An 18,312-nucleotide genomic window follows, 5' to 3' on the forward strand; every position below is an offset into this window, starting at 1 on the left:
TGTCCATATAGCTCCCCCTCCAGCTCCACCCCCCAGTCATTCGACCGAAGGTTAGGAAGAAAAAGGAGAAACCATAGGGTGCAGTGGTGACTGTAGATTAAACAAAAAAAACTACCTGACTTAATAGCCAGGGCGGGCCGTGGACTCGATACATCACAAGAGAAAGTAATTTATCAGGTAAGCATACATTCTGTTTTCTCTTGTAAGATGTATCGAGTCCACGGATTCATCCTTTACTTGTGGGATACCAATACCAAAGATTTAGGACACGGATGAAGGGAGGGAACAAGACAGGTACCTTAAAACGGAAGGCACCACTGCTTGTAAAACCTGTCTCCCAAAAATAGCCTCAGAAGAAGCAAAAGTATCGAATTTGTAAAATTTGGAAAAGGTATGCAGCGAAGACCAAGTCGCTGCCTTACAAATCTGTTCAACAGAAGCCTCATTTTGAAAAGCCCATGTGGAAGCCACTGCTCTGGTAGAATGAGCAGTAATTCTTTCAGGAGGCTGCTGGCCAGCAGTCTCATAGGCCAAACGGATGATGCTTTTCAGCCAAAAGGAAAGAGGTAGCAGTCGCCTTCTGACCTCTCCTCTTACCAGAAAAGATAAACAATGAAGTTGTTTGTCTGAAATCCTTAGTTGCTTGTAAATAGAACTTTAAAGCACGAACCACATCAAGATTGTGTAACAGACGTTCCTTCTTCGAAGAAGGATTAGGACACAGAGAAGGAACAAAAATTTCCTGGTTAATATTCTTATTAGATACAACTTTAGGAGGAAAACCGGGTTTGGTACGCAAAACTACCTTATCGGCATGGAAAACCAGGTAAGGTGAATCACCTGTAAAGCAGATAAACTCTGAATCTCTTCGAGCAGAAGAGATAGCTACCAAAAACAAAACTTTCCAAGATAAAAGCTTAATATCTATGGAATGTAAAGGTTCAAACGGAACCCCTTGCAGAACTGAAAGAACTAAATTCAGACTCCATGGCAGAGCCACAGGTCTATAAACAGGCTTGATTCTGACTAAAGCCTGACTAAACGCTTGAACGTCTGGTACCTCTGCCAGACGTTTGTGTAAAAAGAATAGACAAAGCAGGAACTAGCTGATAATCCTGTCTCCAATCCTTCTTGGAGAAAGGACAATATCCTGGGAATCCTAACCTTACTCCATGAGTAACCCTTGGATTCACACCAAAAAAAAAAAAAAAAAAAAAAGATATTTTCGCCAAATCTTATGGTAGATTTTCCTGGTGACAGGCTTTCTAGCCTGAATCAGGGTATCAATAACCGACTCAGAAGCCACGCTTTGATAGAATTAGGGGTTCAATCTCCAAGCAGTCAGGCACAGAGAAATTAGATTTGGATGCTCATTGGTAGTGTCCATGGTGGGACAGATGACATGTCCAATAGGTCTGCATACCAGGTCCTGCGTGGCCACGCAGGCGCTATCAGAATCACCGAAACCCTCTCCTGCTTGATTCTGGCAACCAGACGAGGGAGGAGAGGAAACGATGGAAAAACATAGGCCGGATTGAAGGACCAAGGCGTTGCTAGAGCATCTATCAGCACCGCCTGAGGATCCCGGGACCCGGACTCGTAAAGAGGAAGTTTGGTGTTCTGACGGGACGCCATCAGATCCAATTCTGGAGTGCCCCATATTTGAGTCAGCTGGGCAAATACCTCCGGGTGGAGTTCCCACTCCCCCGGGTGAAAAGTCTGACGACTTAGAAAATCCGCCTCCCAGTTGTCTACTCCTGGGATGTGAATTGCTGAGAGATGGCAGGAGTGATCCTCCGCCCACCTGATTATTTTGGTTACTTACGTCATTGCTAGGGAACTCCTTGTTCCCCCTTGATGATTGACGTAAGCTACAGTCGTGATGTTGTCCGACTGAAATCTGATGAATTTGGCCACAGCTAGCTGAGGCCATGCCTGAAGCGCGTTGAATTTCACCCTCAGTTCCAGAATGTTTATCGGGAGAAGAGCTTCTTCCCGAGACCATGAGCCCTGAGCTTTCAGGGAGTCCCAGACTGCACCCCAGCCCAACAGACTGGCGTCGGTCGTTACGATGATCCCCTCTGGTCTGCGGAAACACATTCCCTGAGACAGGTGATCCCGAGACAACCACCAGAGAAGAGAATCTCTGGTCCCCTGGTCCAGCTGTATTTGAGGAGACAAATCTGCATAATCCCCATTCCACTGTAAGTATGCATAGTTGCAGTGGTCTGAGGTGTATCCGTGCAAAAGGGACTATGTCCATTGCCGCTACCATTAGTCCGATTGTCTCCATGCACTGAGCTACAGATGGCCGAGGAATGGAATGAAGGGCTCCGCAAGTGGTTAAGAGTTTTAACTTTCTGACCTCCGTCAGAAATATCTTCCTTTCTACCGAGTCTATCAGAGTTCCTAGGAAGGAAACTCTTGTGAGGGGGGAGAGAGAGAACTCTTTTTGATGTTCACCTTCCACCCGTGAGACCTCAGAAAGGCCAATACAATTTCCGTGTGAGACTTAGCTCTTTGGAAAGTCGTCGCCTGAATTAAGATGTCGTCTAGATAAGGCGCCACTGCTATGCCCCGTGGTCTTAGAACCGCCAGGAGGGACCCTAGCACCTTTGTGAAAATTCTGGGAGCAGTGGCCAACCCGAAAGGAAGAGCCACAAACTGGTAATGCCTGTCCAGAAAAGCGAACCTGAGAAACTGGTGATCTTTGTGGATAGGAATGTGCAGATACGCATCCTTTAAATCCACGGTGGTCATATATTGACCCTCCTGGATCATTGGTAAGATTGTCCGAATGGTCTCCATCTTGAATGATGGGACTCTGAGGAATTTGTTTAGAATTTTGAGATCCAGGATTGGTCTGAAATTTCCTTCTTTCTTGGGAACCACAAACAGGTTTGAGTAAAAAACCAGCCCTTGTTCCGCAATTTGAACTGGGTGGATCACTCCCATTGTATGTAGGTCTTCTACACAGTGTAAGAACGCCTCTTTCTTTGTCTGGTCTGAAGACAGACGAGAAATGTGGAACCTTCCCCTTGGAGAAGAGTCCTTGAATTCTAGAAGATATCCCTGGGATACAATCTAAGGCCCAGGGATAGAGTACATCTCTTGCCCAGGCCTGAGCGAAGAGAGAGAGTCTGCCCCCTACTAGATCCGGTCCCGGATCTGGGGCTACCCCAACATGCTGTCTTGGAGGCAGCTGCAGGCTTCTTGGCCTGTTTACCCTTGTTCCAGCCCTGGTAAGGTTTCCAGGCTGACCTGGGTTGGGAAGCGTTACCCTCTTGCTTTGCAGCAGGGGAGGATGAAGCGAGACCGCTCCTGAAATTCCGAAAGGAACGAAAATTATTTTGTTTGTTCTTTATCTTGAAGGACTTGTCCTGAGGGAGAGCATGGCCTTTTCCCCCAGTGATTTCAGAAATAATCTCTTTCAATTCAGGCCCGAAGAGGGTCTTTCCTTTGAAAGGGATGTTCAAGAGTTTGGATTTTGACGACACATCGGCCAACCAGGACTTTAGCCATAGCGCCCTGCGCGCTAAAATGGCGAAACCTGAGTTCTTTGCCGCTAACTTAGCTAGTTGGAAAGCGGCATCTGTGATAAAAGAATTAGCCAGCTTATGAGCCTTAATTCTGTCCATAATGTCCTCATATGAGGTCTCTGTCTGGAGCGCATCTTCCAGCGCCTCGAACCAGAAAGCAGCTGCAGTAGTTACAGGAACAATGCACGCAATAGGTTGGAGAAGAAAACCTTGTTGAAAATTTTTTTTTAAGTAAACCCTTTAATTTTTTATCCATAGGGTCTTTGAAAGCACAACTGTCTTCAATTGGTATGGTTGTGCGTTTAGCAAGTGAAGAAACAGCCCCCTCCACCTTAGGGACCGTCTGCCACGAGTCCCGCATGGGGTCAGATATGGGGAACATTTTCTTAAAAACAGGAGGGGGAACGAAGGGAATACCTGGTCTATCCCACTCCCTAGTAACGATATCCGCAATCCTCTTAGGGACCGGGAACACAGTGTAAACAGGAACTTCTAGGTACTTGTCCATTTTACACAATTTCTCTGGAACCACCATAGGGTCGTAGTCATCCAGAGTAACCAATACCTCCCTGAGCAATAAGCGGAGGTGTTCTAGTTTAAATGTAGCTAACGTATCTGAATCTGTCTGAGGGGAAACTTTTAATGAATCGGAAATTTCTCCCTCAGACAGCACATCCCTCACCCCAACTTCAGAGCGTTGTGAGGGTATATCGGATACGGCTACTAAAGCGTCAGAATGCTCAGTATCTGTTCTTAAAACAGAGCTATCACGCTTTGCAGTTTAGATAAGAACTCTGAGAGGGTATTATTCATAACTGCCGCCAAGTCTTGCAAGGTAAAAGAGTTAGACGCACTAGAGGTGATAGGCGTCGCTTGAGCGGGTGTAACTGATTGTGACACTTGGGGAGAGGTTGACGGGCTAACCTCGTTACCTTCTGTCTCAGAATCATCTTGGGCCACATTTTTAAGTGCAACAATATGTTCTTTAAAGTGTATAGACATTTCAGTACAAGTGGGACACATTCTGAGAGGGGGTTCCACCATGGCTTCTAAACACATTGAACAAGGATTTTCCTTGGTGTCAGACATGTTTAACAGACTAGTAGTAAAACAAGCAGGCTTGGAAATCACTTTAATCAAGTAAAAACACACTTTGAAAAAAACGTTACTGTGCCTTTGAGATAAAAAAAGGCACACAATTTTGCAAAACAGTAAAAAATGCAGCAAACTTTATGAAATTTTTACAGTATGTACCTAAAGCATTAGTAAGATTGCACCACTAGCAATAAAAACGATTAACCCCTTAATGCCAAAACCGGATCGACAGTAAGCCAAAAAAGCGGTTTAAAAATGTTCAGCACCTTGCCACAGCTCTGCTGTGGCCCTACCTGCCCTTAGGAACAAGATTTGTGGGGAAAAAGCTTCTTATAGGCCCTCAAACTGCAGCAGGACCCTCCATGTGAAACAGCCTAAACTTCTAGTCAAATATAACTGCGCATCTGAGGCGCGAAATTAGGCCCCTCCCACCTCACTACGGTTCTCGTGAGGCCTAAAGAAACACTCCCAAGTGTTTTAATAATAGCCATGTGGGTAACAACCCCTGAAAGAAACCCAAAGGAACCTTCAAAGTGACACAAAAAAAAAAACACAATATTTTCAATAAAAACCGTTTGCCTTGAAAGTAGTGTCAAGCAGCATAAACTAGCCCTGTCATGTAAGCTTGAAATTCCATACTTAGTCTCTGAATACAGCTTACCCTTCCCTCATGGGGATATTATCAGTCTTTTCTAGCATTATCACAGTCTTGTCTATAAATAAATGACTGAACATACCTTATTGCAGCCTAACCTGCAAACCGTTCCCCCCAACTGAAGTTTTCTTGCACTCCTCAGTCCTTTGTGGGAACAGCAGTGGATTTTAGTTACAACATGCTAAAATCATCTTCCTCCCTGCAGAAATCTTCATCTCCTTTCTGCTAGAGAGTAAATAGTACACACCGGTACCATTTAAAATAAACTCTTGCTTGTAGAAAATAAAAAACATAATTTATGTAAGAACTTACATGATAAATTCATTTCTTTCATATTAGCAAGAGTCCATGAGCTAGTGACGTATGGGATATACATTCCTACCAGGAGGGGCAAAGTTTCCCAAACCTCAAAATGCCTATAAATACACCCCTCACCACACCCACAATTCAGTTTAACGAATAGCCAAGAAGTGGGGTGATAAAAAAGTGCGAAAGCATATAAAATAAGGAATTGGAATAATTGTGCTTTATACAAAAATCACCACAAAAAAGGGTGGGCCTCATGGACTCTTGCTAATATGAAAGAAATGAATTTATCAGGTAAGTTCTTACATAAATTATGTTTTCTTTCATGTAATTAGCAAGAGTCCATGAGCTAGTGACGTATGGGATAATGATTACCCAAGATGTGGATCTTTCCACGCAAGAGTCACTAGAGAGGGAGGGATAAAATAAAGACAGCCAATTCCTGCTGAAAATAATCCACACCCAAAATAAAGTTTAATGAAAAACATAAGCAGAAGATTCAAACTGAAACCGCTGCCTGAAGTACTTTTCTACCAAAAACTGCTTCAGAAGAAGAAAATACATCAAAATGGTAGAATTTAGTAAAAGTATGCAAAGAGGACCAAGTTGCTGCTTTGCAAATCTGATCAATCGAAGCTTCATTCCTAAACGCCCAGGAAGTAGAAACTGACCTAGTAGAATGAGCTGTAATCCTTTGAGGCGGAGTTTTACCCGACTCAACATAGGCAAGATGAATTAAAGATTTCAACCAAGATGCCAAAGAAATGGCAGAAGCTTTCTGGCCTTTTCTAGAACCGGAAAAGATAACAAATAAACTAGAAGTCTTTCGGAAAGACTTAGTAGCTTCAACATAATATTTCAAAGCTCTAACAACATCCAAAGAATGCAACGATTTCTCCTTAGAATTCTTAGGATTAGGACATAATGAAGGAACCACAATTTCTCTACTAATGTTGTTGGAATTCACAACTTTAGGTAAAAATTCAAAAGAAGTTCACAACACTGCCTTATCCTGATGAAAAATCAGAAAAGGAGACTCACAAGAAAGAGCAGATAATTCAGAAACTCTTCTGGCAGAAGAGATTGCCAAAAGGAACAAAACTTTCCAAGAAAGTAATTTAATGTCCAATGAATGCATAGGTTCAAACGGAGGAGCTTGAAGAGCCCCTAGAACCAAATTCAAACTCCAAGGAGGAGAAATTGACTTAATGACAGGTTTTATACGAACCAAAGCTTGTACAAAACAATGAATATCAGGAAGATTAGCAATCTTTCTGTGAAAAAGAACAGAAAGAGCAGAGATTTGTCCTTTCAAGGAACTTGCGGACAAACCTTTATCTAAACCATCCTGAAGAAACTGTAAAATTCTTGGAATTCTTAAAGAATGACAAGAAAAATGATGAGAAAGACACCAAGAAATATAAGTCTTCCAGACTCTATAATATATCTCTCTACATACAGATTTACGAGCCTGTAACATAGTATTAATCACAGAGTCAGAGAAACCTCTTTGACCAAGAATCAAGCGTTCAATCTCCATACCTTTAAATTTAAGGATTTGAGATCCTGATGGAAAAAAGGACCTTGCGACAGAAGGTCTGGTCGTAGCGGAAGAGTCCACGGATGGCAAGAGGCCATCCGGACAAGATCCGCATACCAAAACCTGTAAGGCCATGCCGGAGCTACCAGCAGAACAAACGAGCATTCCTTCAGAATCTTGGAGATTACTCTTGGAAGAAGAACTAGAGGCGGAAAGATATAGGCAGGATGATACTTCCAAGGAAGTGACAATGCATCCACTGCTTCCGCTTGAGGATCCCTGGATCTGGACAGATACCTGGGAAGTTTCTTGTTTAGATGAGAGGCCATCAGATCTATTTCTGGAAGTCCCCACATTTGAACAATCTGAAGAAATACCTCTGGGTGAAGAGACCATTCGCCCGGATGTAACGTTTGGCGACTGAGATAATCCGCTTCCCAATTGTCTATACCTGGGATATGAACCGCAGAGATTAGACAGGAGCTGGATTCCGCCCAAACCAGAATTCGAGATACTTCTTTCATAGCCAGAGGACTGTGAGTCCCTCCTTGATGATTGATGTATGCCACAGTTGTGACATTGTCTGTCTGAAAACAAATGAACGATTCTTCAGAAGAGGCCAAGACTGAAGAGCTCTGAAAATTGCACGGAGTTCCAAAATATTGATCGGTAATCTCACCTCCTGAGATTCCCAAACTCCTTGTGCCGTCAGAGATCCCCACACAGCTCCCCAACCTGTGAGACTTGCATCTGTTGAAATTACAGTCCAGGTCGGAAGCACAAAAGAAGCCCCCTGAATTAAACGATGGTGATCTGTCCACCACGTTAGAGAGTGTCGTACAATCGGTTTTAAAGATATTAATTGAGATATCTTTGTGTAATCCCTGCACCATTGATTCAGCATACAGAGCTGAAGAGGTCGCATGTGAAAACGAGCAAAGGGGATCGCGTCCGATGCAGCAGTCATAAGACCTAGAATTTCCATGCATAAGGCTACCGAAGGGAATGATTGTGACTGAAGGTTTCGACAAGCTGAAATCAATTTTAGACGTCTCTTGTCTGTTAAAGACAGAGTCATGGACACTGAATCTATCTGGAAACCCAGAAAAGTTACCCTTGTCTGAGGAATCAATGAACTTTTTGGTAAATTGATCCTCCAACCATGATCTTGAAGAAACAACACAAGTCGATTCGTATGAGATTCTGCTAAATGTAAAGACTGAGCAAGTACCAAGATATCGTCCAAATAAGGAAATACCACAATACCCTGTTCTGATTACAGACAGAAGGGCACCGAGAACTTTTGTAAAAATTCTTGGAGCTGTAGCTAGGCCAAATGGCAGAGCCACAAACTGGTAATGCTTGTCCAGAAAAGAGAATCTCAGGAACTGATAATGATCTGGATGAATCGGAATATGCCGATAAGCATCCTGTAAATCTATTGTGGACATATAATGCCCTTGCTGAACAAAAGGCAAGATAGTCCTTACAGTTACCATTTTGAATGTTGGTATCCTTACATAACGATTCAATATTTTTAGATCCAGAACTGGTCTGAAGGAATTCTCCTTCTTTGGTACAATGAAGAGATTTGAATAAAACCCCATCCCCTGTTCCAGAACTGGAACTGGCATAATTACTCCAGCCAACTCTAGATCTGAAACACAATTCAGAAATGCTTGAGCTTTCACTGGATTTACTGGGACACGGGAAAGAAAAAATCTCTTTGCAGGAGGTCTCATCTTGAAACCAATTCTGTACCCTTCTGAAACAATGTTCTGAATCCAAAGATTGTGAACAGAATTGATCCAAATTTCTTTGAAAAAACGTAACCTGCCCCCTACCAGCTGAGATGGAATGAGGGCCGCACCTTCATGTGGACTTAGAAGCTGGCTTTGCTTTTCAAGAAGGCTTGGATTTATTCCAGACTGGAGATGGTTTCCAAACTGAAACTGCTCCCGAGGATGAAGGATCAGGCTTTTGTTCTTTGTTGAAACGAAAGGAACGAAAACGATTATTAGCCCTGTTTTTACCCTTAGATTTTTTATCCTGTGGTAAAAAAGTTCCTTTCCCACTAGTAACAGTTGAGATAATGGAATCCAACTGAGAACCAAATAATTTGTTACCCTGGAAAGAAATGGAAAGTAGAGTTGATTTAGAAGCCATATCAGCATTCCAAGTTTTAAGCCATAAAGCTCTTCTAGCTAAAATAGCTAGAGACATAAACCTGACATCAACTCTGATAATATCAAAAATGGCATCACAGATAAAATTATTAGCATGCTGAAGAAGAATAATAATATGAGAATCATGATCTGTTACTTGTTGCGCTAAAGTCTCCAACCAAAAAGTTGAAGCTGCAGCAACATCAGCCAAAGATATAGCAGGTCTAAGAAGATTACCTGAACACAGATAAGCTTTTCTTAGAAAGGATTCAATTTTCCTATCTAAAGGATCTTTAAACGAAGTACCATCTGACGTAGGAATAGTAGTACGTTTAGCAAGGGTAGAAATAGCCCCATCAACTTTAGGGATTTTGTCCCAAAATTCTAATCTGTCAGACGGCACAGGATATAATTGCTTAAAACGTTTAGAAGGAGTAAATGAATTACCCAATTTATCCCATTCTCTGGAAATTACTTCAGAAATAGCATTAGGAACAGGAAAAACTTCTGGAATAACCACAGGAGATTTAAACACCTTATCTAGACGTTTAGAATTAGTATCAAGAGGACCAGAATCCTCTATTTCTAAAGCAATTAGTACTTCTTTAAGTAAAGAACGAATAAATTCCATTTTAAATAAATATGAAGATTTATCAGCATCAATCTCTGAGACAGAATCCTCTGAACCATAAGAGTCATCAGAATGATGATGTTCATTTAAAAATTCATCTGTAGAGAGAGAAGTTTTAAAAGATTTTTTATGTTTCCTAGAAGGAGAAATAACAGACATAGTCTTCTTGATGGATTCAGAAACAAAATCTCTTATGTTATCAGGAACATTCTGCACCTTAGATGTTGAGGGAACTGCAACAGGCAATGGTACATTACTAAAGGAAATATTATCTGCTTTAACAAGTTTGTCATGACAATTAATACAAACAGCCGGAGGAATAGCTACCAAAAGTTTACAGCAGATACACTTAGCTTTGGTAGTTCCAGCACTAGACAGCGATTTTCCTGAAGTATCTTCTGACTCAGATGCAACGCGAGACATCTTGCAATATGTAAGAGAAAAAACATATAAAGCAAAATTGATCAAATTCCTTAAATGACAGTTTCAGGAATGGGAAAAAATGCCAATAAACAAGCTTCTAGTAACCAGAAGCAAAGAAAAAAATCAGACTGAAATAATGTGGAGACAAAAGCGACGCCCATATTTTTTGGCGCCAAATAATACGCCCACATTGCTTGGCGCCTAAATGATCCGGAACGCTGACATTTTTGGCGCAAAAGGACGTCAAAAAATGACGCAACTTCCAGCGACACGTATGACGCCGGAAACAGAAAAGATTTTTTGCGCCAAAAATGACGCAATAAAATGAAGCATTTTCAGCCCCCGCGAGCCTAACAGCCGACAGGGAAAAAAAGTCAAATTTTTAAGGTAAGAAAAAATGATTGATTCAAACGCATTATCCCAAATATGAAACTGACTGTCTGAAAATAAGGAATGTTGAACATTCTGAGTCAAGGCAAATAAATGTTTGAATACATATATTTAGAACTTTATAAATAAAGTGCCCAACCATAGCTTAGAGTGTCACAGAAAATAAGATTTACTTACCCCAGGACACTCATCTACACGTTTGTAGAAAGCCAAACCAGTACTGAAACGAAAATCAGCAGAGGTAATGGTATATAAATAAGAGTATATCGTCGATCTGAAAAGGGAGGTAAGAGATGAATCTCTACGACCGATAACAGAGAACCTATGAAATAGATCCCGTAGAAGGAGATCACTGCATTCAAATAGGCAATACTCTCCTCACATCCCTCTGACATTCACTGCACGCCGAGAGGAAAACCGGGCTCCAACTTGCTGCGGAGCGCATATCAACGTAGAATCTAGCACAAACTTACTTCACCACCTCCATAGGAGGCAAAGTTTGAAAAACTGAATTGTGGGTGTGGTGAGGGGTGTATTTATAGGCATTTTGATGTTTGGGAAACTTTGCCCCTCCTGGTAGGAATGTATATCCCATACGTCACTAGCTCATGGACTCTTGCTAATTACATGAAAGAAACCACATTTTTTCCACCACATTCACTTTACCCTTCCGATTGCTTAGAGCCGGCAAACAGAATGACTGGGGGGTGGAGCTGGAGGGGGAGCTATATGAACAGCTCTGCTGTGTGCTCTCTTTGCCGCTTCCTGGAAGGAGAATATCCCACAAGTAAAGGATGAATCCGTGGACTCGATACATCTTACAAGAGAAATTGTTATTGCAGGATGCCTCGCTATCGAGGCATCCTGCAATAATCGGAAAGCAGCTGGAAGTGATCAGGATCGCTTCCAGCTGCTTTCCAGACCGAGGACATGCAGGGTACGTCCTTGGTCGTTAAGTGATTATTTTTTTTTAGAAGACGTACCCTGCACGTCCTCGGTCGTTAAGGGGTTAAGGGACAGTCTAGTCAAAATTAAACTTTCATTATTCAGATGTAATTTGAATCAACTTTCCAATTTACTTTTATTATCAAATTTGCTTTGTTTTTTTGTTATTCTTAATTGAAACTAAACCTAGGTAGGCTCATATGCTAATTTCTAAGCCCTTGAGGGCTGCCTCTTATCACATGTTTTTTTTAAATTGTTTTTAACAAGAGACTGTAGGCCATATAGATAACACTATGTTCAGGCACAAGGAGTTATTTAAAAGTTTGCACAACACAATGCTAAATGCAACTCAATAGATTTTATATAATCAGTCGTGATCAGAGGGCTGTCAAAAGGTTTCTGAAATACAAGGTAATCACGGAGGTAAAAAGTGTATTAATTTAACAGTGTTTGTTATGCAAAACTGGGGGATGGTTAATAAAGGAATTATCTGTCTTTTAAAACATTAACAATTCTATTGTAGACTGTCCCTTTAGTTGCTGTCTCAGTGTATTATCTGTACTAACCTCTTCATTGAATAACTTGCTTGTTTCCTTTTTAATAGGGTCTATAAGTTGAACTTGACCTGCAGAAAACCCAACAAGTAGAGAAACGCTTTCAGCTGTAGCTGTGAGGTGGTTGAAATCATGACATGTAGGCTGCGTCCCTTTGTATATCCTCTTGTCTATAGGTTTGCTTAAATCAGCAGCCTAAGAGAAAAAAGAAATATGCATGAAATTTAGAATATACAAAAACATAATTTATGCTTACCTGATAAATTCCTTTCTTCTGTAGTGTGATCAGTCCACGGGTCATCATTACTTCTGGGATATTACTCCTCCCCAACAGGAAGTGCAAGAGGATTCACCCAGCAGAGCTGCATATAGCTCCTCCCCTCTACGTCACTCCCAGTCATTCGACCAAGGACCAACGAGAAAGGAAAAGCCAAGGGTGAAGTGGTGACTGGAGTATAAATTAAAAAATATTTACCTGCCTTAAAAACAGGGCGGGCCGTGGACTGATCACACTACAGAAGAAAGGAATTTATCAGGTAAGCATAAATTATGTTTTCTTCTGTTAAGTGTGATCAGTCCACGGGTCATCATTACTTCTGGGATACCAATACCAAAGCAAAAGTACACGGATGACGGGAGGGATAGGCAGGCTCTTTATACAGAAGGAACCACTGCCTGAAGAACCTTTCTCCCAAAAATAGCCTCCGATGAAGCAAAAGTGTCAAATTTGTAAAATTTGGAAAAAGTATGAAGCGAAGACCAAGTTGCAGCCTTGCAAATCTGCTCAACAGAGGCCTCATTCTTGAAGGCCCAAGTGGAAGCCACAGCTCTAGTAGAATGAGCTGTAATTCTTTCAGGAGGCTGCTGTCCAGCAGTCTCATAAGCTAAACGAATTATGCTACGAAGCCAAAAAGAAAGAGAGGTAGCAGAAGCTTTTTGACCTCTCCTCTGCCCAGAGTAAACGACAAACAGAGAAGACGTTTGTCGAAATTCCTTAGTTGCCTGTAAGTAAAATTTTAGAGCACGGACTACATCCAGGTTGTGCAGAAGACGTTCCTTCTTCGAAGAAGGATTTGGGCATAAAGAAGGAACAACAATCTCTTGATTGATATTCCTGTTAGTAACTACCTTAGGTAAGAACCCAGGTTTAGTACGCAGAACTACCTTATCCGAATGAAAAATCAAATAAGGAGAATCACAATGTAAGGCTGATAATTCAGAGACTCTTCGAGCCGAGGAAATAGCCATTAAAAATAGAACTTTCCAAGATAACAACTTTATATCAATGGAATGAAGGGGTTCAAACGGAACGCCCTGTAAAACATTAAGAACAAGGTTTAAACTCCATGGTGGAGCAACAGTTTTAAACACAGGCTTAATCCTGGCCAAAGCCTGACAAAAAGCCTGGACGTCAGGAACTTCTGACAGACGTTTGTGTAACAGAATGGACAGAGCTGAGATCTGTCCCTTTAATGAACTAGCAGATAAACCCTTTTCTAAACCTTCTTGTAGAAAAGACAATATCCTAGGAATCCTAACCTTACTCCAAGAGTAACCTTTGGATTCACACCAATATAGGTATTTACGCCATATCTTATGGTAAATCTTTCTGGTAACAGGTTTCCTAGCCTGTATTAAGGTATCAATAACTGACTCAGAAAACCCACGTCTTGAAAAAATCAAGCGTTCAATTTCCAAGCAGTCAGCTTCAGAGAAGTTAGATTTTGATGTTTGAAGGGACCCTGTATCAGAAGGTCCTGTTTCAGAGGTAGAGACCAAGGTGGACAGGATGACATGTCCACCAGGTCTGCATACCAAGTCCTGCGTGGCCACGCAGGTGCTATTAGAATCACTGATGCTCTCTCTTGTTTGATTCTGGCAATCAATCGAGGAAGTAACGGGAAGGGTGGAAACACGTAAGCCATCCTGAAGTCCCAAGGTGCTGTCAGAGCATCTATCAGGACTGCTCCTGGATCCCTGGATCTGGACCCGTAACGAGGAAGCTTGGCGTTCTGTCGAGACGCCATGAGATCTATCTCTGGTTTGCCCCAACGTCGAAGTATTTGGGCAAAGACCTCCGGATGAAGTTCCCACTCCCCCGGATGAAAAGTCTGACGACTTAAGAAATCCGCCTCCCAGTTCTCCACTCCCGGGATGTGGATTGCTGACAGGTGGCAAGAGTGAGACTCTGCCCAGCGAATTATCTTTGATACTTCCATCATAGCTAGGGAGCTTCTTGTCCCTCCCTGATGGTTGATGTAAGCTACAGTCGTGATGTTGTCCGACTGAAACCTGATGAACCCCCGAGTTGTCAACTGGGGCCAAGCCAGGAGGGCATTGAGAACTGCTCTCAATTCCAGAATGTTTATTGGCAGGAGACTCTCCTCCTGACTCCATTGTCCCTGAGCCTTCAGAGAATTCCAGACGGCACCCCAACCTAGAAGGCTGGCGTCTGTTACAATTGTCCAGTCTGGTCTGCTGAATGGCATCCCCCTGGACAGATGTGGCCGAGAAAGCCACCATAGAAGAGAATTTCTGGTCTCTTGATCCAGATTCAGAGAAGGGGATAAGTCTGAGTAATCCCCATTCCACTGACTTAGCATGCACAGTTGCAGTGGTCTGAGGTGTAAGCGTGCAAAGGGTACTATGTCCATTGCCGCTACCATTAAGCCGATTACCTCCATGCATTGAGCCACTGACGGGTGTTGAATGGAATGAAGGGTGCGGCAAGCACTTTGAAGTCTTGTTAGCCTGTCCTCTGTCAGGTAAATCTTCATTTCTACAGAATCTATAAGAGTCCCCAGGAAGGGAACTCTTGTGAGTGGAACGAGTGAACTTTTCTTTTCGTTCACCTTCCATCCATGTGACCTTAGAAATGCCAGTACTAACTCTGTATGAGACTTGGCAGTTTGAAAGCTTGAAGCTTGTATCAGAATGTCGTCTAGGTATGGAGCTACCGAGATTCCCCGCGGTCTTAGTACCGCCAGAAGAGCACCCAGAACCTTTGTGAAGATTCTTGGAGCTGTAGCCAATCCAAATGGAAGAGCCACAAACTGGTAATGCCTGTCTAGGAAGGCAAACCTTAGGTACCGGTAATGATCTTTGTGAATCGGTATGTGAAGGTAAGCATCTTTTAAATCTACAGTGGTCATGTACTGACCCTCTTGGATCATAGGTAAAATTGTCCGAATAGTCTCCATCTTGAACGATGGAACTCTTAGGAATTTGTTTAGGATCTTTAAGTCCAGGATTGGTCTGAAAGTTCCCTCTTTTTTGGGAACCACAAACAGATTTGAGTAAAACCCCTGTCCCTGTTCCGATCGTGGAACTGGATGGATTACTCCCATTAACAAGAGCTCTTGTACGCAGCGTAGAAACGCCTCTTTCTTTGTCTGGATTGTTGACAACCTTGACAGATGAAATCTCTCTCTTGGAGGAGAGTATTTGAAGTCCAGAAGGTATCCCTGAGATATTATCTCTAACGCCCAGGGATCCTGGACATCTCTTGCCCAAGCCTGGGCGAAGAGAGAAAGTCTGCCCCCCACTAGATCCGATCCCGGATCGGGGGCCCTCAATTCATGCTGTTTTAGGGGCAGCAGCAGGTTTCCTGGTCTGCTTGCCCTTGTTCCAGGACTGGTTAGGTTTCCAGCCTTGTCTGTAGCGAGCAACAGCTCCTTCCTGTTTTGGTGCAGAGGAAGTTGATGCTGCTCCTGCTTTGAAATTACGAAAGGAACGAAAATTAGACTGTCTAGTCTTAGCTTTGGCTTTGTCCTGAGGCAGGGCATGGCCTTTACCTCCTGTAATGTCAGCGATAATCTCTTTCAACCCGGGCCCGAATAAGGTCTGCCCTTTGAAAGGAATATTAAGCAATTTAGACTTAGAACTAACATCAGCTGACCAGGATTTTAGCCACAGCGCCCTGCGTGCCTGAATGGCGAATCCTGAATTCTTCGCCGTAAGTTTAGTAAGATGTACTACGGCCTCCGAAATGAATGAATTAGCTAGTTTAAGGACTCTAAGCCTGTCCGTAATGTCGTCCAGAGTAGCTGAACTAATGTTCTCTTCCAGAGACTCAATCCAGAATGCCGCTGCAGCCGTGATCGGCGCAATGCATGCAAGGGGTTGCAATATAAAACCTTGTTGAACAAACATTTTCTTAAGGTAACCCTCTAATTTTTTATCCATTGGATCTGAAAAAGCACAGCTATCCTCCACCGGGATAGTGGTACGCTTAGCTAAAGTAGAAACTGCTCCCTCCACCTTAGGGACCGTTTGCCATAAGTCCCGTGTGGTGGCGTCTATTGGAAACATTTTTCTAAATATCGGAGGGGGTGAGAACGGCACACCGGGTCTATCCCACTCCTTAGTAACAATTTCAGTAAGTCTCTTAGGTATAGGAAAAACCTCAGTACTCGTCGGTACCGCAAAATATTTATCCAACCTACACATTTTCTATGGTATTGCAACTGTGTTACAATCATTCAGAGCCGCTAACACCTCCCCTAGTAATACACGGAGGTTTTCCAGTTTAAATTTAAAATTTGAAATATCTGAATCCAGTCTGTTTGGATCAGAACCGTCACCCACAGAATGAAGTTCTCCGTCCTCATGTTCTGCCACCTGTGACACAGTGTCTGACATGGCCCTAATATTATCAGCGCACTCTGTTCTCACCCCAGAGTGATCACGCTTACCTCTTAGTTCTGGTAATTTAGCCAAAACTTCAGTCATAACAGTGGCCATATCCTGTAATGTGATTTGTAATGGCCGCCCAGATGTACTCGGCGCTACAATATCACGCACCTCCCGATCGGGAGATGCAGGTACTGACACGTGAGGCGAGTTAGTCGGCATAACTCTCCCCTCGTTGTTTGGTGAAATTTGTTCAATTTGTACAGATTGACTTTTATTTAAAGTAGCATCAATACAGTTAGTACATAAATTTCTATTGGGCTCCACTTTGGCATTGCAACAAATGACAGGTATCATCCTCTGAATCAGACATGTTTAACACACTAGCAAATAAACTTGCAACTTGGAATACAATTCAATTAGAATAATATTAAAAACGTACTGTGCCTTTAAGAAGCACAGAAAATCTATGACAGTTGAAAATTAATAAATTGAAACAGTTATAGCCTCAATCCCTGTAAACAACACAACTTTAGCAAAGGTTTAATCCCATTAGCAAAGATAACAAATTCTGAAAGCAGGAAACAAATTACAGAATAAACGTTTTTTATCTCAGTCAACTATAATTCTCACAGCTCTGCTGAGAGAAATTACCTCCCTCAAAATAAGTTTTGAAGACCCCTGAGCTCTGTAGAGATGAACCGGATCATGCAGGAAATACAATGAGCTGCTGACTGAAATATCTGATGCGTAGCAAAAGCACCAAAAAACGGCCCCTCCCCCTCACACACAGCAGTGAGAGAGAACAGAAACTGTCAGAAAAAAGATTAAGCAACTGCCAAGTGGAAAAATAGTGCCCAAACATTTATTCACTCAGTACCTCAGCAAATGATAACGATTTTACATTCCAGCAAAAACGTTAAACATAATTTCTAGTTATTAAACAGCTTTATGTACTTCTTACAGTGTAATTCTAGTGAAGTACCATTCCCCAGAATACTGAAGTGTAAAGTATACATACATGACATTATATCGGTATGGCAGGATTTTCTCATCAATTCCATTGTCAGAAAATAAAAGCTGCTACATACCTCTATGCAGATTCATCTGCCCGCTGTCCCCTGATCTGAAGTTTACCTCTCCTCAGATGGCCGAGAAACAGCAATATGATCTTAACTACTGCGGCTAAAATCATAGCAAAAACTCTGGTAGATTCTTCTTCAAACTCTGCCAGAGAGGTAATAACACACTCCGGTGCTATTTTAAAATAACAAACTTTTGATTGAAGATATAAAACTAAGTATAATCACCATAGTCCTCTCACACATCCTATCTAGTCGTTGGGTGCAAGAGAATGACTGGGAGTGACGTAGAGGGGAGGAGCTATATGCAGCTCTGCTGGGTGAATCCTCTTGCACTTCCTGTTGGGGAGGAGTA

The 18,312-nt window shown here is 42.3% G+C and overlaps 1 protein-coding gene across 3 annotated transcripts in view; it reads right to left on the minus strand.

Annotated features, from left to right (window-relative positions):
* WDR20 (WD repeat domain 20) overlaps window positions 1-18,312 on the minus strand; it is a 122,902-nt gene that overhangs the window by 57,279 nt on the left and 47,311 nt on the right. For all 3 annotated transcript variants that reach the window (XM_053697439.1, XM_053697437.1, XM_053697440.1), the window contains exon 2: window positions 12,256-12,438. In XM_053697439.1, the coding sequence (XP_053553414.1) occupies window positions 12,256-12,438 (183 nt within the window). The remainder of the gene's footprint in view (window positions 1-12,255; window positions 12,439-18,312) is intronic.

This window comes from Bombina bombina, chromosome 1 (assembly GCF_027579735.1).
Source record: "Bombina bombina isolate aBomBom1 chromosome 1, aBomBom1.pri, whole genome shotgun sequence".
Classification (NCBI taxonomy): domain Eukaryota; kingdom Metazoa; phylum Chordata; class Amphibia; order Anura; family Bombinatoridae; genus Bombina; species Bombina bombina.